The sequence below is a fragment of the Protopterus annectens genome, chromosome 13.part0 (assembly GCF_019279795.1).
Source record: "Protopterus annectens isolate FY-2018-M chromosome 13.part0, PAN1.0, whole genome shotgun sequence".
Lineage (NCBI taxonomy): Eukaryota > Metazoa > Chordata > Ceratodontiformes > Protopteridae > Protopterus > Protopterus annectens.
Window position 1 is genome coordinate 1,056,268 of NC_056747.1, and position 27,184 is coordinate 1,083,451.

General features: G+C 38.1%; 1 protein-coding gene across 1 annotated transcript in view; it reads right to left on the reverse strand.

Moving 5' to 3' along the window:
• LOC122788423 (rho GTPase-activating protein SYDE1-like) overlaps window positions 1-27,184 on the reverse strand; it is an 809,025-nt gene that overhangs the window by 302,062 nt on the left and 479,779 nt on the right. Inside the window, exon 3 of the mRNA XM_044055491.1 lies at window positions 19,931-20,740. Coding sequence (XP_043911426.1) covers window positions 19,931-20,740 — 810 coding nt within the window. The remainder of the gene's footprint in view (window positions 1-19,930; window positions 20,741-27,184) is intronic.

The window sequence follows — 27,184 nt, forward strand, 5'->3', positions numbered from 1 at the left end:
TATCCTGGGAGTATAACCTCATTGTCAGTAAGTCTTAGTAGATTATATCCTGGGGTATAACCTCATTGTCAGTAAGTCTTAATATATTATATCCTGGGGTATAACCTCATTGTCAGTAAGTCTTAGTATATTATATCCTGGGGTATAACCTCATTGTCAGTAAGTCTTAGTATATTATATCCTGGGGTATGACCTCATTGTCAGTAAGTCTTAGTATATTATATCCTGGGGTATAACCTCATTGTCAGTAAGTCTTAGTATATTATATCCTGGGGGTATAACCTCATTGTCAGTAAGTCTTAGTATATTATATCCTGGGGTATAACCTCATTGTCAGTAAGTCTTAGTATATTATATCCTGGGGTATAACCTCATTGTCAGTAAGTCTTAGTATATTATATCCTGGGGTATAACCTCATTGTCAGTAAGTCTTAGTATATTATATCCTGGGGTATAACCTCATTGTCAGTAAGTCTTAGTATATTATATCCTGGAGTATAACCTCATTGTCAGTAAGTCTTAGTATATTATATCCTGGGGTATAACCTCATTGTCAGTAAGTCTTAGTATATTATATCCTGGGGTATGACCTCATTGTCAGTAAGTCTTAGTATATTATATCCTGGGGTATAACCTCATTGTCATTAAGTCTTAGTATATTATATCCTGGGGTATAACCTCATTGTCAGTAAGACTTAGTATATTATATCCTGGGGTATAACCTCACTGTCAGTAAGTCTTAGTATATTATATCCTGGGGTATAACCTCATTGTCAGTAAGTCTTAGTATATTATATCCTGGGGTATAACCTCATTGTCAGTAAGTCTTAGTATATTATATCCTGGGGTATAACCTCATTGTCAGTAAGTCTTAGTATATTATATCCTGGGGTATAACCTCATTGTCAGTAAGTCTTAGTATATTATATCCTGGGGTATAACCTCATTGTCAGTAAGTCTTAGTATATTATATCCTGGGGTATAACCTCATTGTCAGTAAGTCTTAGTATATTATATCCTGGGGTATAACCTCATTGTCAGTAAGTCTTAGTATATTATATCCTGGGGTATAACCTCATTGTCAGTAAGTCTTAGTATATTATATCCTGGGGTATAACCTCATTGTCAGTAAGTCTTAGTATATTATATCCTGGGGTATAACCTCATTGTCAGTAAGTCTTAGTATATTGTATCCTGTGGTATAACCTCATTGTCAGTAAGTCTTAGTATATTATATCCTGGGGTATAACCTCATTGTCAGTAAGTCTTAGTATATTATATCCTGGGGTATAACCTCATTGTCAGTAAGTCTTAGTATATTATATCCTGGGGTATAACCTCATTGTCAGTAAGTCTTAGTATATTATATCCTGGGGTATAACCTCATTGTCAGTAAGTCTTAGTATATTATATCCTGGGGTATAACCTCATTGTCAGTAAGTCTTAGTATATTATATCCTGGGGTATAACCTCATTGTCAGTAAGTCTTAGTATATTATATCCTGGGGTATAACCTCATTGTCAGTAAGTCTTAGTATATTATATCCTGGGGTATAACCTCATTGTCAGTAAGTCTTAGTATATTATATCCTGGGGTATAACCTCATTGTCAGTAAGTCTTAGTATATTATATCCTGGGGTATAACCTCATTGTCAGTAAGTCTTAGTATATTATATCCTGGGGTATAACCTCATTGTCAGTAAGTCTTAGTATATTATATCCTGGGGTATAACCTCATTGTCAGTAAGTCTTATTATATTATATCCTGGGGTATAACCTCATTGTCAGTAAGTCTTAGTAGATTATATCCTGGGGTATGACCTCATTGTCAGTAAGTCTTAGTAATTTATATCCTGGGGTATAACCTCATTGTCAGTAAGTATTAGTATATTATATCCTGGGGGTATAACCTCATTGTCAGTAAGTCTTAGTATATTATATCCTGGGGTATAACCTCATTGTCAGTAAGTCTTAGTATATTATATCCTGGGGTATAACCTCATTGTCAGTAAGTCTTAGTATATTATATCCTGGGGTATAACCTCATTGTCAGTAAGTCTTAGTATATGATATCCTGGGGTATAACCTCATTGTCAGTAAGTCTTAGTATATTATATCCTGGGGTATAACCTCATTGTCAGTAAGTCTTAGTATATTATATCCTGGGGTATAACCTCATTGTCAGTAAGTCTTAGTATATTATATCCTGGGGTATAACCTCATTGTCAGTAAGTCTTAGTATATTATATCCTGGGGTATAACCTCATTGTCAGTAAGTCTTAGTATATTATATCCTGGGGTATAACCTCATTGTCAGTAAGTCTTAGTATATTATATCCTGGGGGTATAACCTCATTGTCAGTAAGTCTTAGTATATTATATCCTGGGGTATAACCTCATTGTCAGTAAGTCTTAGTATATTATATCCTGGGGTATAACCTCATTGTCAGTAAGTCTTAGTATATTATATCCTGGGGTATAACCTCATTGTCAGTAAGTCTTAGTATATTATATCCTGGGGTATAACCTCATTGTCAGTAAGTCTTAGTATATTATATCCTGGGGTATAACCTCATTGTCAGTAAGTCTTAGTATATTATATCCTGGGGTATAACCTCATTGTCAGTAAGTCTTAGTATATTATATCCTGGGGTATAACCTCATTGTCAGTAAGTCTTAGTATATTATATCCTGGGGTATAACCTCATTGTCAGTAAGTCTTAGTATATTATATCCTGGGGTATAACCTCATTGTCAGTAAGTCTTAGTATATTATATCCTGGGGTATAACCTCATTGTCAGTAAGTCTTAGTATATTATATCCTGGGGTATAACCTCATTGTCAGTAAGTCTTAGTATATTATATCCTGGGGTATAACCTCATTGTCAGTAAGTCTTAGTATATTATATCCTGGGGGTATAACCTCATTGTCAGTAAGTCTTAGTATATTATATCCTGGGGTATAACCTCATTGTCAGTAAGTCTTAGTATATTATATCCTGGGGTATAACCTCATTGTCAGTAAGTCTTAGTATATTATATCCTGGGGTATAACCTCATTGTCAGTAAGTCTTAGTATATTATATCCTGGGGTATAACCTCATTGTCAGTAAGTCTTAGTATATTATATCCTGGGGTATAACCTCATTGTCAGTAAGTCTTAGTATATTATATCCTGGGGTATAACCTCATTGTCAGTAAGTCTTAGTATATTATATCCTGGGGTATAACCTCATTGTCAGTAAGTCTTAGTATATTATATCCTGGGGTATAACCTCATTGTCAGTAAGTCTTAGTATATTATATCCTGGGGTATAACCTCATTGTCAGTAAGTCTTAGTATATTATATCCTGGGGTATAACCTCATTGTCAGTAAGTCTTAGTATATTATATCCTGGGGTATAACCTCATTGTCAGTAAGTCTTAGTATATTATATCCTGGGGTATAACCTCATTGTCAGTAAGTCTTAGTATATTATATCCTGGGGTATAACCTCATTGTCAGTAAGTCTTAGTATATTATATCCTGGGGTATAACCTCATTGTCAGTAAGTCTTAGTATATTATATCCTGGGGTATAACCTCATTGTCAGTAAGTCTTAGTATATTATATCCTGGGGTATAACCTCATTGTCAGTAAGTCTTAGTATATTATATCCTGGGGTATAACCTCATTGTCAGTAAGTCTTAGTATATTATATCCTGGGGTATAACCTCATTGTCAGTAAGTCTTAGTATATTATATCCTGGGGTATAACCTCATTGTCAGTAAGTCTTAGTATATTATATCCTGGGGTATAACCTCATTGTCAGTAAGTCTTAGTATATTATATCCTGGGGTATAACCTCATTGTCAGTAAGTCTTAGTATATTATATCCTGGGGTATAACCTCATTGTCAGTAAGTCTTAGTATATTATATCCTGGGGTATAACCTCATTGTCAGTAAGTCTTAGTATATTATATCCTGGGGTATAACCTCATTGTCAGTAAGTCTTAGTATATTATATCCTGGGGTATAACCTCATTGTCAGTAAGTCTTAGTATATTATATCCTGGGGTATAACCTCATTGTCAGTAAGTCTTAGTATATTATATCCTGGGGTATAACCTCATTGTCAGTAAGTCTTAGTATATTATATCCTGGGGGTATAACCTCATTGTCAGTAAGTCTTAGTATATTATATCCTGGGGTATAACCTCATTGTCAGTAAGTCTTAGTATATTATATCCTGGGGTATAACCTCATTGTCAGTAAGTCTTAGTATATTATATCCTGGGGTATAACCTCATTGTCAGTAAGTCTTAGTATATTATATCCTGGGGTATAACCTCATTGTCAGTAAGTCTTAGTATATTATATCCTGGGGTATAACCTCATTGTCAGTAAGTCTTAGTATATTATATCCAGGGGTATAACCTCATTGTCAGTAAGTCTTAGTATATTATACCCTGGGGTATAACCTCATTGTCAGTAAGTCTTAGTATATTATATCCTGGGGTATAACCTCATTGTCAGTAAGTCTTAGTATATTATATCCTGGGGTATAACCTCATTGTCAGTAAGTCTTAGTATATTATATCCTGGGGTATAACCTCATTGTCAGTAAGTCTTAGTATATTATATCCTGGGGTATAACCTCATTGTCAGTAAGTCTTAGTATATTATATCCTGGGGTATAACCTCATTGTCAGTAAGTTTTAGTATATTATATCCTGGGGTATAACCTCATTGTCAGTAAGTCTTAGTATATTATATCCTGGGGTATAACCTCATTGTCAGTAAGTCTTAGTATATTATATCCTGGGGTATAACCTCATTGTCAGTAAGTCTTAGTATATTATATCCTGGGGTATAACCTCATTGTCAGTAAGTCTTAGTATATTATATCCTGGGGTATAACCTCATTGTCAGTAAGTCTTAGTATATTATATCCTGGGGTATAACCTCATTGTCAGTAAGTCTTAGTATATTATATCCTGGGGTATAACCTCATTGTCAGTAAGTCTTAGTATATTATATCCTGGGGGTATAACCTCATTGTCAGTAAGTCTTAGTATATTATATCCTGGGGTATAACCTCATTGTCAGTAAGTCTTAGTATATTATATCCTGGGGTATAACCTCATTGTCAGTAAGTCTTAGTATATTATATCCTGGGGTATAACCTCATTGTCAGTAAGTCTTAGTATATTATATCCTGGGGTATAACCTCATTGTCAGTAAGTCTTAGTATATTATATCCTGGGGTATAACCTCATTGTCAGTAAGTCTTAGTATATTATATCCTGGGGTATAACCTCATTGTCAGTAAGTCTTAGTATATTATATCCTGGGGTATAACCTCATTGTCAGTAAGTCTTAGTATATTATATCCTGGGGTATAACCTCATTGTCAGTAAGTCTTAGTATATTATATCCTGGGGGTATAACCTCATTGTCAGTAAGTCTTAGTATATTATATCCTGGGGTATAACCTCATTGTCAGTAAGTCTTAGTATATTATATCCTGGGGTATAACCTCATTGTCAGTAAGTCTTAGTATATTATATCCTGGGGTATAACCTCATTGTCAGTAAGTCTTAGTATATTATATCCTGGGGTATAACCTCATTGTCAGTAAGTCTTAGTATATTATATCCTGGGGTATAACCTCATTGTCAGTAAGTCTTAGTATATTATATCCTGGGGTATAACCTCATTGTCAGTAAGTCTTAGTATATTATATCCTGGGGTATAACCTCATTGTCAGTAAGTCTTAGTATATTATATCCTGGGGGTATAACCTCATTGTCAGTAAGTCTTAGTATATTATATCCTGGGGTATAACCTCATTGTCAGTAAGTCTTAGTATATTATATCCTGGGGTATAACCTCATTGTCAGTAAGTCTTAGTATATTATATCCTGGGGTATAACCTCATTGTCAGTAAGTCTTAGTATATTATATCCTGGGGTATAACCTCATTGTCAGTAAGTCTTAGTATATTATATCCTGGGGTATAACCTCATTGTCAGTAAGTCTTAGTATATTATATCCTGGGGTATAACCTCATTGTCAGTAAGTCTTAGTATATTATATCCTGGGGTATAACCTCATTGTCAGTAAGTCTTAGTATATTATATCCTGGGGTATAACCTCATTGTCAGTAAGTCTTAGTATATTATATCCTGGGGTATAACCTCATTGTCAGTAAGTCTTAGTATATTATATCCTGGGGTATAACCTCATTGTCAGTAAGTCTTAGTATATTATATCCTGGGGTATAACCTCATTGTCAGTAAGTCGTAGTATATTATATCCTGGGGTATAACCTCATTGTCAGTAAGTCTTAGTATATTATATCCTGGGGTATAACCTCATTGTCAGTAAGTCTTAGTATATTATATCCTGGGGTATAACCTCATTGTCAGTAAGTCTTAGTATATTATATCCTGGGGTATAACCTCATTGTCAGTAAGTCTTAGTATATTATATCCTGGGGTATAACCTCATTGTCAGTAAGTCTTAGTATATTATATCCTGGGGTATAACCTCATTGTCAGTAAGTCTTAGTATATTATATCCTGGGGTATAACCTCATTGTCAGTAAGTCTTAGTATATTATATCCTGGGGTATAACCTCATTGTCAGTAAGTCTTAGTATATTATATCCTGGGGTATAACCTCATTGTCAGTAAGTCTTAGTATATTATATCCTGGGGGTATAACCTCATTGTCAGTAAGTCTTAGTATATTATATCCTGGGGTATAACCTCATTGTCAGTAAGTCTTAGTATATTATATCCTGGGGTATAACCTCATTGTCAGTAAGTCTTAGTATATTATATCCTGGGGTATAACCTCATTGTCAGTAAGTCTTAGTATATTATATCCTGGGGTATAACCTCATTGTCAGTAAGTCTTAGTATATTATATCCTGGGGTATAACCTCATTGTCAGTAAGTCTTAGTATATTATATCCTGGGGTATAACCTCATTGTCAGTAAGTCTTAGTATATTATATCCTGGGGTATAACCTCATTGTCAGTAAGTCTTAGTATATTATATCCTGGGGTATAACCTCATTGTCAGTAAGTCTTAGTATATTATATCCTGGGGTATAACCTCATTGTCAGTAAGTCTTAGTATATTATATCCTGGGGTATAACCTCATTGTCAGTAAGTCTTAGTATATTATATCCTGGGGTATAACCTCATTGTCAGTAAGTCTTAGTATATTATATCCTGGGGTATAACCTCATTGTCAGTAAGTCTTAGTATATTATATCCTGGGGTATAACCTCATTGTCAGTAAGTCTTAGTATATTATATCCTGGGGTATAACCTCATTGTCAGTAAGTCTTAGTATATTATATCCTGGGGTATAACCTCATTGTCAGTAAGTCTTAGTATATTATATCCTGGGGTATAACCTCATTGTCAGTAAGTCTTAGTATATTATATCCTGGGGTATAACCTCATTGTCAGTAAGTCTTAGTATATTATATCCTGGGGGTATAACCTCATTGTCAGTAAGTCTTAGTATATTATATCCTGGGGTATAACCTCATTGTCAGTAAGTCTTAGTATATTATATCCTGGGGTATAACCTCATTGTCAGTAAGTCTTAGTATATTATATCCTGGGGTATAACCTCATTGTCAGTAAGTCTTAGTATATTATATCCTGGGGTATAACCTCATTGTCAGTAAGTCTTAGTATATTATATCCTGGGGTATAACCTCATTGTCAGTAAGTCTTAGTATATTATATCCTGGGGTATAACCTCATTGTCAGTAAGTCTTAGTATATTATATCCTGGGGTATAACCTCATTGTCAGTAAGTCTTAGTATATTATATCCTGGGGTATAACCTCATTGTCAGTAAGTCTTAGTATATTATATCCTGGGGTATAACCTCATTGTCAGTAAGTCTTAGTATATTATATCCTGGGGTATAACCTCATTGTCAGTAAGTCTTAGTATATTATATCCTGGGGTATAACCTCATTGTCAGTAAGTCTTAGTATATTATATCCTGGGGTATAACCTCATTGTCAGTAAGTCTTAGTATATTATATCCTGGGGTATAACCTCATTGTCAGTAAGTCTTAGTATATTATATCCTGGGGTATAACCTCATTGTCAGTAAGTCTTAGTATATTATATCCTGGGGTATAACCTCATTGTCAGTAAGTCTTAGTATATTATATCCTGGGGTATAACCTCATTGTCAGTAAGTCTTAGTATATTATATCCTGGGGTATAACCTCATTGTCAGTAAGTCTTAGTATATTATATCCTGGGGTATAACCTCATTGTCAGTAAGTCTTAGTATATTATATCCTGGGGTATAACCTCATTGTCAGTAAGTCTTAGTATATTATATCCTGGGGTATAACCTCATTGTCAGTAAGTCTTAGTATATTATATCCTGGGGTATAACCTCATTGTCAGTAAGTCTTAGTATATTATATCCTGGGGTATAACCTCATTGTCAGTAAGTCTTAGTATATTATATCCTGGGGTATAACCTCATTGTCAGTAAGTCTTAGTATATTATATCCTGGGGTATAACCTCATTGTCAGTAAGTCTTAGTATATTATATCCTGGGGTATAACCTCATTGTCAGTAAGTCTTAGTATATTATATCCTGGGGTATAACCTCATTGTCAGTAAGTCTTAGTATATTATATCCTGGGGTATAACCTCATTGTCAGTAAGTCTTAGTATATTATATCCTGGGGTATAACCTCATTGTCAGTAAGTCTTAGTATATTATATCCTGGGGTATAACCTCATTGTCAGTAAGTCTTAGTATATTATATCCTGGGGTATAACCTCATTGTCAGTAAGTCTTAATATATTATATCCTGGGGTATAACCTCATTGTCAGTAAGTCTTAGTATATTATATCCTGGGGTATAACCTCATTGTCAGTAAGTCTTAGTATATTATATCCTGGGGTATAACCTCATTGTCAGTAAGTCTTAGTATATTATATCCTGGGGTATAACCTCATTGTCAGTAAGTCTTAGTATATTATATCCTGGGGTATAACCTCCTTGTCAGTAAGTCTTAGTATATTATATCCTGGGGTATAACCTCATTGTCAGTAAGTCGTAGTATATTATATCCTGGGGGTATGATCTCATTGTCAGTAAGTCTTATTATATTATATCCTGGGTGTATGACCTCATTGTCAGTAAGTCTTAGTATATTATATCCTGGTGTTATACCCTCATTGTCAGTATTAGTAGGTTTGAGCCAGGTTTCAGTAAGGCAAAGTATATCCGGGGTGTGTATGGCCAAGAGGGCATGCATGTAATGGATTTTATTATTTAAGCTTCTTATATTGAGATGACAGACCAGGAGTGAGTTGGAAGTTGTTTTTAACTTTTTCTGGCTAGTAGGGGCATTATTTATAGGGTTGATAACATCTAGAGGGCTTGGGCCAGGGTTAGGGTGTATGTCCCTATCAATTATGAGGTTCAGTTGTAGTCTAATTGTGAGTTTTTGGAATTTAAGTATTAGTTTTTAATAGTGGACATGTATGCCTTATGTTGTGACATGACAGACTGTGCTGTTCCTAAGTACAGTATGCAGATGTGGACACACATGGCCTGTGTTATGATATGTCAGGCTGTGTTGTTCCTGACTACATTATGCAGATGTGGGCATGCATGCCCTGTGTTGTGATATGACAGACTGTGCTGTTCCTAAGTACAGTATGCAGATGTGGAGATGCATGCCCTGTGTTATGATATGACAGGTTGTGTTATTCCTGACTACATTATACAGATATGGATATGCATGAACTGTGTTGTGATATGACAGACTGTGTTGTTCTTAAGTAAAGTATGCAGATGTGGGCACACATGATCTGTGTTATGATATGACAGGCTGTGTTGTTCCTGACTACATTATGCAGATGTGGACATGAGTGCCCTGTGTTGTGATATGACAGACTGTGCTGTTCCTAAGTACAGTATGCATATGTGAACATGCCTGTCTTGTGTTATGATATGACAGGCTGTGCTGTTCCTGACTACATTATGCAGATGTGGACATGCCTGTCCTGTGTTATCATACAACAGTCTGTGCTGTCCCTAAGCACAGTATGCAGTTGTGGATATGCGTGCCCTGTGTTATGATATGACACGTTGTGTTATTCCTGACTACATTATGCAGATGTGGACGTGCATGCCCTGTGTTGTGATATGAGTAAGTTGTGGTATTGCTGAGTACAGTATGCAGATGGGGACAGAAATATTTCACAGTATGCCCAGGACATTAGTGGGGACTACCATGTTTCACAGATATAAATCACAGTAGCATAAAAAGCACCATCTCATTTTAATGCGTGGCACACAGGAGTGTCCAGTGTTGCACATAGGAGTGTCCAGTGCACCAGTTTCAAGGCTGGCAGCCAGTTCTGTGTACCATGACAGTGCTATACAGCTCAGTGGTAAAAGGCATTCAGCTATAGTACTGTATGTCTTACTAAGCAGCCATGTGAAGGTGCACCATGACAGGGCTGAACAGCACAGTGATATACAGCAGGTTAATAAGGTAATGTTCACCTTAGGAAGTAGTTATGTGAAGGTGTACCATGACAGCGCTGAACAGCACAGTGATAAACAGACTGTTAATAAGGTAATGTTCATCTTAGGAAGTGGTTATGTGAAGGTGTACCATGACAGTGCTGAACAGCACAGTGATACACAGCAGGTTAATAAGGTAATGCTCACCTTGTTAAGTAACTGTGTGTAGGTGTAGCAGGACAAAAATATACAGCTCAATGATATGTGACCGATAGCTGAGGTACTGTACTCCTCACTGAGTAAGTATGTATAGGTGTAGCATAACAGCACTATACAGCTGCTGTTATAAGTCTGTTAGCTAAGGTGTTGTGCACCTTAGGAAGTAGCTATGTGCATCTACTTGATAAGGTAGACTGCACCTTACCTATCTGCCTTACACGGCTGCCCTGTGGTCTGCCATCATGTTAGACTGTGATTCATAAAAGAAATCATAATCATTTGGCATGACAATGGCTGTGGGGTCACTACTATAATACAGTAGCTTTAGAGGTTCAGATGTGCTCCAATTTCTCACTTGCAGCAGCTTCCCAGTATCTCAGTGTGGAGGTAGGACAGGGTTCCCTACAGTGACTGACTTACCTGCTCTATAGTAGAGTCTTGTTACTAGAAGGGATTTTCCTGCAATGTAGTGGATGGCTCAGGGGGCTTCTTACATTTTAGCAGCACTAGCATGTTGTTACGTAGTGTCTGCTACCCAACAAACTAGCAGGGGAGCAGGAACCTCTGATTCCACAGGCATTAAAGCATACATCTGTGTACAACTGGACTTGCATATTTTACACTGATGATGTAGGGTATTGTTTTGGGGTTTGTGAATAGTGTCCACTTGGGGGCACATTAGTTATCATGTGGTTCACAGTGGAACAGAGTCACACCCAGTGTCTTGTTTCGCTGTAAACTAGAGTCTCCTGAATTGTAAAGAGCTTTTATCTGTCATTTTATCAATGGTGTATAATGTCTTTTATAATCAGGCATAGTGTGGGAAAGGGTAATGATACTCTCAAAGGTTTTCCAGCAGGAATTATTAGTATGTATTGATTATGCATGTAAGCAGAGCACAATAACAGGAGTTGGTCCATGCAGGATGGTTGGTCCAGATGACAAGGAGCCATCTTTAACCTATTTAACACTGCTGCAGCTTAGAAACTGGTCCACCATACTGGCTGTAATGTCCCCACTCTGGGCCAGTAATCAAGGGGCCTGAATTCTCACCAATGACACTGGAGAGGGGAACTCACTTGGAACACAAATGGATACAGTCAGTATTTCCAGATGCAGACCTCTGTAAATCAAACACACAGGGAGCACAGCCAGCCTGGGGTCAGGATTTATTTGTATCTGTCTCCCTCCAGGGCCCCCAGTAGGGATCCCCACTGGCACAGCTGTAGGGTTAAGTCCTCAGCAGAGTGCTCAAGCTAAGTCCTCCAGCACCCTCTCTCTGAAACCAGTGCACACACACACAAAACACACACACACAAAACAAACACACACACACACACACACACACACACACACACACACACACACACACACACACACACACACATGGGAAAGGCTGGCACAGACTACCTGCTCTACCAACTTTGCCCAGATATAAGGCAGATTCATTCCACCAGTCAGTTTCTATAAGGTTCTTAAAAGGGTATCCAATTATGCTGAGTGAAGTTAATATTAATACAAATGGTAATGCTGACCAAACAGGCAGGCTTTCAGGAGTGGCCACAGGTATCACCAAATAAATATATATAAATACTCTCAAAGCTTACATATTTTCTAAAAGGGCCAGCCACAATGAAAAGTTTAAATAAATGTAATAATAAAAAATAATAAAAAGAACAAGAAAATACTAAATATCTATTTACAGTAAATACCAGAATTTCAACCACAGGAAATATTAAAATAATACAGATGAATTGATTCACACAGCTACAGAAAAACAGTACTTAACTATGCTCACTATATTTTCCTAACTGATTCAGGGAATTACTATCCCTTGTTATTTACTACAGCAAGGCAAGATTTAGTAGGTGAGGGATCCTTCTATGTCAGGTTTCCAAAAAATAGACTGCTCCAGAGACTTCAGTCTCCTCTAATATTAAAACATTATTTCTGTACAGAATGACATCACATACACCTGGTCATCTGACTTCTGGTTCCCATGCAGCTCCCCCATTGCTAGAAGCTGTCAGGATTTATCATACAGGTGTCAGTAACACACACACACACACACACACACACACACACACACACACACACACACACACACAGCCTTGCTAAGATCTGCTGCAGCTCATGGAAGTCATAAAACAATTTCAATCCTTTACCCTTTCAGTAGCAATTAGTTCACCCCATGACAATTCAGGAGGCTTCCTAGTACAGATGTTTTGTCTCTGGCTGCATTCAAAACTGTGAAATAACATCTTTATGGCCTAGGCCCAGCAATTTAATTTTCTTACTATTTCTCAAAGTCAGGTGGATTGATATTAACCTCTTCTCTTCCAGTATCCTCTGTTACAATGCATACATTTAAAGATTTACAGTAATGCAGGTACATTTCATTTCTTTTCAGCAGGGCACACAGCTGATACATTTTTAATACAAGCAACTTTACAAATACATGTTCAACATAAGCATCTGTACAAATCAGTTTGATATTCAAATAATGTATAATTATTTACAAAACTCCAGCTACATGTGCTGGCATATGTTACACATCCACTGCCCTTCTTCTTCTAGCATAGCTGGTAGTACCTCCTATCGTCTCACTGGCTAATATAGGCTTTTGGGAGGGGAGCCGGTCTTTTTACTGCATGAGAATAATGAGTCTCAAACTAAGTCATTTGCCCATGTTAAGTAGCTGAGAGGTATATGAGAAAGAATCAGTCTTCAGTTTTCATTCATGTGGCCCAGGTTAAGTAGCTGAGAGGTATATGATAAAGAATCAGTCTTCAGTTTTCATTCATGTGGCTTTGTGTGCCAGTCACTTAAGAAATAAGCAATATTGAAAGCACATATAGTATAGTAATTTAAGTACTTTGATGCCAAAGATGCTCTTATGCAATATATATAGCTGAGGTCTGGGTAGACCGCAAGAGGGTAGTTAGCACCGAAAACATAGATGGTCAAATAAAAAGCCACTGTTACAGAAACTAGTGGCAGATTTATCCCTATAAGTAGTAGTGAACACTGCACTCACATAAATAAGGGAACTAACAGAGACCAGCCAATTTATGAACGGCAGGCCATTGATGCAGAATCTGGCTCATGCCATCATATCTGTTATCTCTGCTGTTACACTGTTACCATGTCCATTCATCTAGAAATGCTGAGCAAAAGCTGCTTTTCTGCAAACTGAAGCAGCCCTTTTATCTTTGTTTTATTCTAGGCTAGTGTCAAAATCTGTAAGTTTACTACAGAGGCAGTGCTTTACATTTTCCAAGTGTGGAACACACCACCTTGAACCTTCCAGTATGGTTCTGAAAACCTGTAGGCCATATGCAGTTAACTCACTCGATAAAACACCCTTTTTGTATACTTCCAGTTCACACTCATAACTCCTTATTTCAAACAGACCTTTTTTTGGGTCTGGCTTCTTAAATGACTTACCAGCTAATAGTAGGCAGTGTTAGAAAGGTCAGAGCGTTACTAACAAAATGACACTAAGATTGTTAGTCTTGAGTGTCCTACAGTGAATAAAGTGTTTGTTTCCCAGCATCCTACAGTGAATAAAGTGTTTGTTTCCCAGCATCCTACAGTGAATAAAGTGTGTTGTTTCCCAGCATCCTACAGTGAATAAAGTGTTTGTTTCCCAGCATCCTACAGTGAATAAAGTGTTTGTTTCCCAGCATCCTACAGTGAATAAAGTGTTTGTTTCCCAGCATCCTACAGTGAATAAAGTGTTTGTTTCCCACTGATTATTGATATTTTCATATTTATATTAATATTTTCATAACTAACAGACCTACGTTTTATTGACGTGTGTGGTCTATGGGAGACAGGACAATTCACTTAAAACGCTGGTTTATATCACACTATACTAGAAATATTGCTAGTTGTTTGTCAGTAATTATGAAAAAAGCAACCTTTCTAAATGTACTTAATACTTCAAAAACCAACTGACTTACAAACTGTTGCATGACATTAGGTGAAACCTTAGATGTTGTTGAAGAAAACTTGTCTTTGATATTTGCACTCTAAGTTGCACATCTTGAGAGATATCAAGTGTTATTTGTATTATTATTACACGATTAAGCTTATGTTTTCATATTTCTGTAAATATTTCAATAAACATGCAGTTATACAAGAATTTCTTGTGAAAGCTTATGTTCTAACAATATATGCCTAGACCGTATAGTTTTCAAGATATGAAAATTTATGAAAGTTTAGAAAAAATATAATTTGGGATTTATGTACATTGAAATATATATTTCAGCATTTTTGGAAACAACTATGAATGCACTAGTATCACTTCTTACTGATAACTTTGCTATTTGTACAGTTTTAAGAACTTTATTGTTCAGAAAATATTTACATTTGTTTACCTTATGCTTTTTAAGTTTATTTTTCAGAAAATGCTCTGAAATGCAGTGTGCAGGCTGCTAGAGGTGTGACATCCCACACCACATAGGTGTTAATGAGCTAAATGTGGACTCATTCCCCCCTTGGTGAAGTTCAGTCCGTGGTGAACTACATCTGGCTTGTAAAGTGGTTGTACTTAGACATATTTATGTGCCTAAACTGAAAATAAAGGCTTCAGTGATCCCATCACAATAAGTGAAATTGCACTAAGAAGTGATCTGAAAATAAAGCTGTATATTTTGCTATATATGTTGCTTATGCAAAACAATTGTGCAGTTCTAATTAACTGCACATAAGAGACGTCAGCCATATACTACACATTGGCTGCTATGGTTTGTCTGTATGTCCTCTCCTATGGGCAAAGAAAATAACTCCTTCCTGCAGTGAACAGCACATGAGTAACAGGTTTCTCTCTCCTACCCCCCCCCCAAGTATCCCCAGATAGATTCTATATGCACGTTCAGTATAGGCAGTTCATATTTACTGGTTTTATTTCTATAAGTGTAAGATGTATTTTTCTTTTACTGCTCAAATTCTCCAAAATGGATTATTGCATGTTGCAGATGACTGCAAGCTGGGCGCTGTGTTAAATTCTCCTAGTGATGTGAACATCCTGCAAGAGGTTCTTACCCAAACTAATGACTGGTGCCAGAAGCATGGCCTTAAACTGAATTCCAAGAAATGCATCATTATCTCCTTTGGGGAAAATGGCGTCCCCACTAATTATCACATTAATAACAACATTCTAAGCATGTAATCATTCGTGAGGGACATAGGCACCCAGTTTGATACCAATCTCACTTTTGACCACCACATTGTCTCCATTGTACAAAAGACTTTCTACATGGTCCACCTCATAAATAAGGGTATTTCATCCAGCAACAAGGAGGTCATAACATCCCTGTACTCCTCTGTTATCAGACCCATTATCGAGTACAAAGCCCCCTTTGGCATGTACCTTGCCAAGCACATGAAGCAGTTGGAGAGACCACAGAGGTTCCTGACCAGGAAAATCTAGAGTCTCAAACACCTGTCCTTTACAGATAGGCTAAAAGCCCTGTCCATCTACTCAGTCTCATACAGACTGCTCAGAGGTGACCAGTGTCTGGCATACAAGGCCATCTCAGGCCCAGCCTTGATGGAGTTGCTGCATATCTGTAAGACAAACTCCACTCAAGCAACCTGCATGCAAGGTCTTAACCTGGTCTGTGACATTAATAGAACTTGTTTATGGAATAGATTTGTGTCCCAAAGACTCCCCCATCTGTGGAATAGACTTCCTCTCCATGTCAAGCAGAGTACCTCTCTAGCCCTCATTAAGAGGAACCTGGATGACTGGATGGGAAACAGAAAATACACCCCTGGGATCCCATCTGTGCCCCTGCTAGACAGGGGAAACAGGTGCTGACTTTGAGGGAATATGGGTGAAATTCTTGGTTAGGCTTCTAAGGGCATCCGGGCAAATAGCCTAGTATCACCCTATGAACCTGTCTAGTTATGTGTCACTTTTAGAACTTTATACCTTCATATCCAGTCATTTGTTTGGTACTTTTACCCTCATTTCTACTGAAAAATCACCACATTTTTTTAGCTACTTCACGCTCCTACTTTTCAGGTGACCAAATGATTATAATGCAATATTGATCTTCAAAGACTGAGGGGTATAAAGAGGAATTAAACCAGAAAATGTATACTCACAGCCTTATACTGCCACCCCAGTACATATAGCCTGGGTGGGGTGAAGGGGACAGTCACCCCAGGTGAACAGCATTAGGGGATCAGTCTTCAGTGCATGCTAGCATTCAGAAATGCACTAAACAGGTTGCTTTAGTTTAAAAGGACAGAGGAAGAGGAGGAGAAAAAGCAGACCTTTTTTATCTTAAACTTAAACTTGGGGGGGGTGCCAGATTAGGGGATGGTACCATGTGCAAGAATAACTAGCTACACTTCTGTGTTGCCCCTGCAGATGTATTACCCATTTTTAAATGCTGCCCCCTATAGCTATAGCAATTTATAAATGTACAAGTCTATTTCTGAGCAAGTTATGCACAAGTCTATGCTGTGGGCATAAGGTTGTAGGTATTCTGGTCTCTGTAAGTCAAAGTTCCGCAGAGATTCTCAGAAGGAAAATGTACTTATCCAAGTAAAGAAATGTGTCCACAAATATCCTTGGCTATAATAATTTAACACAAGTACAGTTCGATTTCTGCTGCTACTACAGAATGAGCTTTAACCCTGCTGGTATAATAGTTATCGGGGTGGAGAGGGGGTAATATGCTTCCACACTCACTCACCAAGTTAAAACTTGTTGGAGAACTAACCTGCCAAGCACAAGTGGTCAGGAATTTAATCCAAAGAAAAAGTGAAATGTTACCAGTTTTTTGCAGGGGGATCTCTTTTCAGTGTTCATGTGGAGGACAAGCCTCCCCCCAGAGGCCCCGAACTTACTGTACTACCTCCACAGGTGCACCAACACAGAGAGACAAAGGAAATTAGTGAAAACAAGTAAATCTTTGCCACCACTGCTCACTGAGGAAATACACTGGCAGCAATTTCCTATGGAAAAAAGTGAAGGAGTGGGTCAGGATCGATGAGATGACCCCTGGTGCTAGAACGGTGTCCAGTTTGCACTCAGTAAGGTGTAAGAAAGCAATTTCACACACCATGTTTTACAACGCTAACTTCTCTTAGTGAATAGGATACTGTAATATAATCTTACCCTATTGCCTGTTGGGCAGTCTACTACAAAATACATTTGGGCTGTCTATTCAGATATTTCTAAAATTGTACTAAGTACAAAAACAAAGGAATTGATACAATCTAATGTTTTAGACTAGGTTACTCTTTCAACAAAACTTGAATTTGACCCACCAGTTTTCTTAACCTGTATTCTGTTTTTTAAATTTGCATTAATCTCTTACAGACACACACAGCTCTGCTTTTGCTCTGTTTGAATAAACTGCAAAAATTACAAACAGAATAACTGTGCTGACTGGAGACCACAGTAACAATCATCAACTTAACAAGTGGGATTTCAGCTACTGAAAATGAGTCTTCATTATTTTTCATAAACATTAAGTCAGTGTCTTTGTCCACAGTGAACAGTTTGGTGCAAACCGAATACATAATCACAATCTACCACCATGTTGTGCTCACTGAAGATTAGCGTGATAAATTTCCTCATGGTACAACTGTGTGCCTTGAGATGATCTCAATTGGCACAGTTCTGTGACTGGAGTTTGTGCATGTTGGAGGGGCACATTATAGTCTGATCATTTCTGTATAAAATCAATCTGTTTACTACAGCTTTAAATAGGAAGAGACACAAATGAGTCAGAGATACACATGTTGCTACATAACCTACAATTTTTATATATAAATGTGCAATTATTTCCTTCAGAGATGCATTCCTGTAAAAAAAAAACTTAAATCAACATCTGAGGAGTAACACTACCAACCAGTGAAACATGATGTCATTGATATAATTCATGTACTGAATTCTTATATTAAATGTATGTCTCTATACCAATAAATATTACTTCCTCAGGTGGCCACGGAAGTAAAAGCATCAACATACTGTTGATTTCATGTGTAACTTTTAGTTTTCTTTTGGGCTCAGGATTATCCAGGACTCACAACAAATTATTTATTTTAGAAACTGAAACAAAAAAAAAATCTCCATACTTTATAGAATTTCTTCTGGTGAAACACAGAGTATAAAATATTCAATTGATTATCTGCTAATTGCCCTAATGACATCATTTCAGACCTCCAGATGGAAACATTCATGATGAAAAAGGTCAACAATGACAAAAGAGGTAGCCAACAAGTTCAATTTACAGAGGAGACTGTCCAAAACTATTGTATGATTTGTTGGCTGATTAATTCTTCACAGAAGCACTGATGGGGGAGCTGTAGCATTCCTGGCACCCTCTCTAAACCCACCTCCCACCTATGGTAAGGGCCATGGAGTCAAGAGCTACATGCTACATTTATAAGACTGATCCTCAGAGATGCTTTAGGCACTATTAATAAGATTCAATAGCCGCTTCATATTTTGTAAGCCAAAGGAATAGATGGACAGGAGATGCTCCAGATTTGTTGAGTTCAAGGCTCAGACATGCGTCTGGAGTGTTTCTCCCTAGGCATCCTCTGAAAATGGGCTCTGTCCCAGTTGGACTTTCCTGGTAAACAAATAAAGATGTACAATTTGCCCCTGCATGTATGTTCCCAGTCTGACTGAAATCTAGAAGCAGGGGATATTTAAAATGAAACCAATATTTTGAGCTCACTGTCCCTTTTTGACCAATGGAAAGGGTTTGTATCAGAGTTTGTCGATCACCAAAAAGGTGATATATTGTTCTGTTAAAAGGAACGTAAGTCACACAGTGATACTAAAAGCCATGCTGTTCTAATCTATTTAAGGAAAAGCACCATCATGAAAATGGGAAAAAATATATTTTTATCATCATATCTTTATATTCCATGTTATACTGAGCAATAATTCATGACTGTGTGGTAACACAGAATTTACCCATGGTTGGTGTGGTTTGATCATCTTGTATAAAAAGATGCCAACAATATCTCAAACAATATAACATCAAAGAGACAAAAGAAAGTAAGGAATAAAATGTAACTCTTGCATTTTACCAACAGCCAGTGTATTGGTAGGTAGTAACATTATAAGAAATTAATCAGTGTCATTTTCAGCATCAATACTGTGAGGCATGATATTATGTGAACCTGGAAAAAACATTCTTACCTTTAAATAACCGAGGCAAGTCCACAGTGCCATGGCAACACACTGTCTTCCTGCAAGCATCAGCATTCCAAGAAAAAACACCCAGCCTAAGAAGTTGGGAATTATCCAGCTCAATGTTGAATGCGTGGTTCAAACAAAGAAACGAGGTGTTGCACGTCAGCAAGGCTGTCCTGGCTTTGACCATTGAATCGACCATTACCGCACAGAAAACATCTTTGGATTCCACTTTTGTGGGCTTTAAATCTTCAAGTCCATGAAGGTGTACATTCATTAGTCCTGAAATGCTTTCATCACAGCAAGATCTCTCGCTGAATCTGTACGGTCGGAAGACCCTTAAGTCAACCGCTGCACTATCAGTGTTTTTGCATAAGGAAGGGCAATCGCTTCCTATCTGTTCACTGAATCCATGTTTACCTGACTTAGGTGACAGCTCTGGGGAGTCACCATCACTGAAATAGTCACTTTTACCTGCTGACTTGAAGCTTCGACTTTGTTTCCTGGACCTGCGCCTCTCTCGGGTGGCCACACTAGTGTCCAGGTGGTAACGGCTGATAACATTACCCGAGTCTTTGTGTGAACTGTTTGAAGATGTGTGACAATCAGTTTCTGAGCGGTTGGAACGATACGTCCGAAGGCTCAGTCTTCTTCTTAGCTCAGGGAGTTTCATCCTCAATGACAGCTTACGCACCATACTGGCAGATTTCACTTTTGGCAGTTTTTCATCATTCTTAAAAGTGCTTGAACTTTCCAACGGATTTCTGTTTTCTGCAGGTTTATTGTTCTCATTTTCTGCAAAACCTACTGCCTTCTCTGTGTAAAATACAGAACAAAGAATTGCAGAACAAAAGTGAATGAGTCTTGTATTTTGATGCTTAATTTGATAGACTTTTGTTCTATTCACTGTTAAAGTTACAGTTGTCTGAAATTAACATATAAATAAGAATATACTACAACATGCACATGGGTTCTTTTTTGAGCACAGCTTATCTCATACTTTAAATAAATCTGTGTCATAAAAATAACTCCTTTCTTCAGAACATTGTTCTGAAGATCTGATAATACCATAGATAACGTCAGAAAGCACATTGTTAGTATTACACCGGCTGAGGTTAAGTCTGTTTGACCCTGTACTCCTTCAGTTTGTGATGTGTTAGCAATGCTGACACTGTACGAGCGAACATGTGCATAGCTTACAAACTATGTTACCGCACAGAAGAGCACTGCTTTTACTATGTTCCTTCATATTCAAAATATATAAACATTGCCATATGATTTAGTATATCTAAATTTCATGACAACTTTCAGTAAAAGAATATTTTCTCTGCTCTATAAACTCACCAACTGTCCCTCCCTCTCCACCGTCCGATCCCTACACAGTCCCTCACGATCCCTTCGTAGCTCTGACCAACTGCTACATGACACCTGTAGGCCTAACAAAATGATAGGCAGATTACTTTATAAACACTCTTCATCCCAAGTCTGGAACAAACTTCCAGCCAAACTACATCCTCATTTCTTTTTAAAAGCGAACTAAAGAACTAGCTGGCTAACTCTCCCTCCTGCTCCTGTCACCACCCAACCTACCATTATCTCAACCAGCAGTCAGACCATCACTTTTTTCTCCGGTCCTTACACAAGATAACATTCTAATACACTAATGTCATCGACCCACAGCTCTGCCACTGAGCAACTCTATACTTGCATATCATTTTTGTCTTCCTTACCAACTACACCCCCCCTCCATTACTCTGCTCCCCTAACTCTCCTCCCCACTCCTCTACCCCCTACCCTTCTTTCTTTTAGTCCTATTTTTCTACCTACCTACCAGCCTAGTCGTAGTGATTAGAGATGTTTAACAGCTTTTTCCATATTGCACTAGGGATAAATCTTCTAATTCACTACAGATCCTAGGGGTAAATCTTCTAATTCACTACAGAGCACTAGGGGTAAATCTTCTAATTCACTACAGAGCACTAGGGGTAAATCTTCTAATTCACTACAGAGCACTAGGGGTAAATCTTCTAATTCACTACAGAGCACTAGGGGTAAATCTTCTACTTCACTACAGAGCACTAGGGGTAAATCTTCTAATTCACTACAGAGCACTAGGGGTAAATCTTCTACTTCACTACAGAGCACTAGGGGTAAATCTTCTACTTCACTACAGAGCACTGGGGTAAATCGTCTAATTCACTACAGAGCACTAGGGGTAAATCTTCTAATTCACTACAGAGCTAAACTCCTCCTTCTTACTCGTTTTTTTTTTGTTGATTATTTTATGTTTTTTTCTTTTATCTCCACTATCACATGATTGTGTATTTGCTCTGTATACTGATTCATTTTACTTGTTGTGTAAACGTTGTTATTGTTATCGTTATTATTGTTATCGTTGTTATTGTTATCATTATTATTGTTATCGTTATTATTGTTATCGTTATTATTGTTTATCGTTTATTGTTATCGTTATTATTGTTATCGTTATTATTGTTATCATTATTATTGTTTATCGTTTATTGTATTCTATTTGATACTTTTGTTGTGGATCTTTTCTCCTTGGGTTTCAATTGAAAATGAGCCACCAGCCCAGTGGACTAAACCGGTTAAGAAAAGACAAATATGGTGAAAGTAGCTGACTCCAAGTCAGACTGTCAGTCATGAGTGGAGTCCCGCATGGTTCGGTCCTGGGTCCTCTCCTGTTTGGTATCTACTTCTCTGAAGTCCAGGCCAACACGAAGGGACTTTGGCTGACAAAGTTCACAAACAATTGCAAGTTGGGAGCTATTATTAACTCCCTAAGTGATGCTGATATCCTACAGAAAGGCCTCACTGAAACCAACGACTGGTGTCAGAACCATGGCCTTAAGCTCAATGCCAAAAAATGTGTCGTCATCCCCTGTAAGAAAAACCCAGTTCCCATGAATAACCACATTGATGGTAGTCCACTGAACACAGAAGGCATCATAAGAGATCTGGGAACACAGGTTGACAGCAAACTCTCTTTTGACCACCACATTGCCACTGTGGTCAGAAGTCCTTCTATGTGCCACATCTCATCACTAAGGGTTTTGCATCCAGGAAGAAAGAGGTCATTGTCTCCCTCTATTCTTCCCTCATTAGGCTAGTAATTGAGTACAATGCCCCATTTGGCATGTACCTCACTACACACCTGCAATAGCTGGAGAGGCCGCAAAAGTACCTCACAAAGAGGATTCTAGGCCTTAAACACTTGTCCTATATGGACAGACTCAAAAAGCTCCAACTATTCCCTGTCTCATATCGTCTACTTAGAGGCGATCTCTGCTTGACTTATAAAGTCATGTCTGACTCAGCTCTGTTAGAAATGCTACATCTAAACAAATCCCAATCCCTCCGCACTGCATGCTCCAGAAACCTCAACCTCATTCCTACTGGAGGGACAGGTTCATAACCCAGAGACTGCCCATGCTATGGAATAGACTTCCCATACATGTCAAGCAGAGTGCCTCACTGCCCTCTTCAAGAGAAATCTTGATGAGTGGATGGGAAATAGAAAATTCACCCCAGGATCACTCCAGTGGCTCTACTTAACAGATGAGTGGGAACTAAGGATGGTGTCACGATGCCAGGGTAATCCTATGGGCTAGGCTTGTAAAGGGTCCAGGGTCATTATCCTAGTACACACCTATGAACATATGAACCTATGAAATAAATAAATAATAAAACTGAAGTATGTTTGCAGAATACCCTGTCTTGAATGTCCGAAACCTTGTCTTCAGTGGATAAAATTTAAAAATAATTATAACTTCTACGCCTAAACTACTTTGTTAAATCTGGTTTAGCAGAATGAATCAAATCTGTACTTACCATTATGGGTAGAAACTGAGTATGTGTGTTTTTCTGCCATGACTGTCTCCATACCCCAAGCTCTATGCCTTCATATCTGACACCCTCCTAGACCATGTCATCCCGGCAGGAGACAGTTCTGATGGGAAGACTTCACTTCATTTTGACAGGCAGGGAGACCAGGGAATGATCCAGGTATGGCATCAGGGAACCAGTTAAAACACCAAAGATCAACTCTTCATAGGTTGCCAGTAAAATAGAAATTTGCTGAATTTCAGGTAACAGAATGGTGAATTAGCTCTAACTTACAATTTCCCTGCAGTCTATCTTTTTGCATTCCTCTGCCTTGACGTCTGCTCTCCCACTTCTCTCCAAATAACAAATTAGGCCCAAATCATGTCTCAGTTTACCTCTTCTTGGCACTCTGACTATGAACGTGTGGTCATCTAAGCTTCTAATCCTTAATCTCTTAATAAATTTGAAGCCTTTCCTATTCTTCTTCTTCTTCTGGCTTTTTCCCAGTTAGGGGTTGCCACAGTGGATCACCTGTCCACTCATGATTGGCAGTGGAGTTTTACAGTGTCGAGTTGCCACCCCGGCGCCCAACCTTCCACAGAAGGCACACGCACGCACTCACACATAGGGTCAATTTAGCGTATCCAATCCACCTACAGCATGCCTTTGGGATGTGGGAGGAAACCGGAGCACCCAGAGGAAACCCACACGACCACAGGGAGGACATGCAGACTCCACGCAGAAGGCACCCCAGCCGAGAATTAAACCAGACAACCTCTTGCTGTGAGGCGACAACACTAACCACTGCACCACTGTGGCCATCCCTTGAAGCCTTACCTATTGACTTTCAATAAATGAGTGAAAAACATCCGGACCTTTTCCATGTCACCCTAGACCTGTTCAGTGTCACATCCTCAACTCACTTATAATGATGACCTCTCTGACATTCAGTGAGACCGTTATAATGATGACCTCTCTGACATTGAGTGAGACCCTTATAACGATGACCTCTCTGACATTCAGTGAGACCCTTAAGCCTGCTTGTTACAAAAAAAACTGTTATATTATTTTGTTATTGCATTACGGCATTCATTTGGATAGAACTTTTTTTCCACACTCACTAAACAATTCACCGTGTGCTTTCCTTAGTCTCATAATTAGTACATAAATCGGTGAGTAGAGTACAGGATTACTGCCATGGATTTTATTTATTTATTTGCTTGTTTGTTTGCATGTTCATTTGTTTTTTGACAAGTTTCTGAGGACAAGCCCAACCACCAGGTTTTCATGTGTGTGTGTGTGTGTGTGTGTGTGTGTGTGTGTGTGTGTGTGTATATATATATATATATATATATATATATATATATAGATATAGATATGGGTCTACTTCAGTCGATCTAACTTTTACAAGTTCGAACCACATATGGCCGAGACCATATGTTCGAACTTGTAATAGTTCGAAAACTGACGTAAAACCACAAAAAAAAAAAAACAGAAAACTCACGACTCAGCACAGCTCCTCATGGTGTCCTGCAGAGTTCTACAAGCACCAGAGAGTGGAAGAGTGACTTTCCATTGATTTATAAGTATTTTTTCTGGCTTTCTATTTTCGACTGCTGTATCTTGCCTAAAAAGCGAATTTTTATTACTAAACTAGCTCTGCAAGTTGATTCACTGTATTTCTGTTTGTTTTTAAACTGTTTTGCACTTTAAAAGTTTGTTTTTTGCTTAAATTAACTGGTAGGCTACACACTCAAGTGCGCTAGCCGATTTAAAGCATTTACTGTTTGTTACTGTATCTATTTCTTATCTGTTTGTGAAAAAAACAAAAAAAAACAAAAAAATATCCTTGTTTTCCCGCCTTTACTGAACTAGAATAGTCCAGTCTTCAGATTTTGCTGATCTCTGGGCTGTGTCATAGTTCCTGTGTTGTCCATATCCTTATTTGGATAGCAGGAAGCTTCTTTGTTCACCAGTGGGAGTGGGGAGCACTGAGCAGCCTATTTGTCCCTTAAGGAGTGGTTCCAGCCCAGCAACGTGTAGTTTATTGGCCGTTTTGGGCCATTTCCTAGCTCTTTCTAACCCCCTGTTATAAAGCCCGCTTTAGCGTGCTTTTGCGCTTGTATACGACTCAGCACAGCTCCTCGTGGTGTCCTGCAGAGTTCTATAAGCAGCAGAGAGTGGAAGAGTGACTTTCCATTGATTTATAAGTATTTTTTCTGGCTTTCTATATTTGACTGCTGTATCTGGCCTAAAAAGCGAATTTTTATTACTAAACTAGCTCTGCAAGTTGATTCACTGTATTTCTGTTTGTTTCTAAACTGTTTTGCACTTTAAAAGTTTGTTTTTTGCTTAAATTAACTGGTAGGCTACACACTCAAGTGCGCTAGCCGATTTAAAGCATTTACTGTTTGTTACTGTATCTATTTCTTATCTGTGAAAAAAACAAAAAAACAAAATAAATATCCTTGTTTTCCCGCCTTTACTGAACTAGAATAGTCCAGTCTTCAGATTTTGCTGATCTCTGGGCTGTGTCATAGTTCCTGTCTTGTCCATATCCTTATTTGGATAGGAGGAAGCTTCTTTGTTCACCAGTGGGAGTGGGGAGCACTGAGCAGCCTATTTGTCCCTAAAGGAGTGGTTCCAGCCCAGCAACTTGTAGTTTATTGGCTGTTTTGGGCCATTTCCTAGCTCTCTCTAACCCCCTGCTATAAAGCCCGCTGTAGCGCGCTTTTGCACACTTTTGCGCAAAGTTGCACATAGCGCAGCATCAGGCAGCGCTGGTTAATCAAGTTTAAACTATTTCTGGCTCCACTAAGTGTGCTCTTCAGTTTTTCCCTTAGAACTGCTCTACTTTCAATCTAAAGAGTCCATTCTCTATCTGAAAAGCCCAGCACTTGCTCCTAAAGCATTTTTACACAGGTAAAGCACTCTTAAACAAAAAGAAAGCACTACGTCCACCTAAAATCCCCTTGAGTACCCATTTCCCTATAGGTCATTTCTGACTCAGTTACACAGCAATCCCTTACACTATTCTAGCATGGTGAAGGGTCAATTACTGGCGTCCTCTCCAGTTTAGCTGGTGAATCTGGGAATCTTGAGGCAATGTTACAACTGCCTCATGTACACAGACAACCCTCTCCTCCTCCCAACAAATACAAATATATGTGAGAGATGCAACTATATAGCCAAACTGGAGGCTGAGCTCCCTTGACTCAGTACTGGCAAAACCAATCAGGAGGAGAAGGTAACCACACACACCACAAACCCAGTCTCACATAGACCTATTACAACTACAAACCAAACACATAAACACACAAAAACATACTCAGAGGCTCTAATTAAAAATCTACCAAAACAACAGAGGCCTCCAAAGCAGACATCCAAACAACCATTACCTCAAAACATAGCACATGC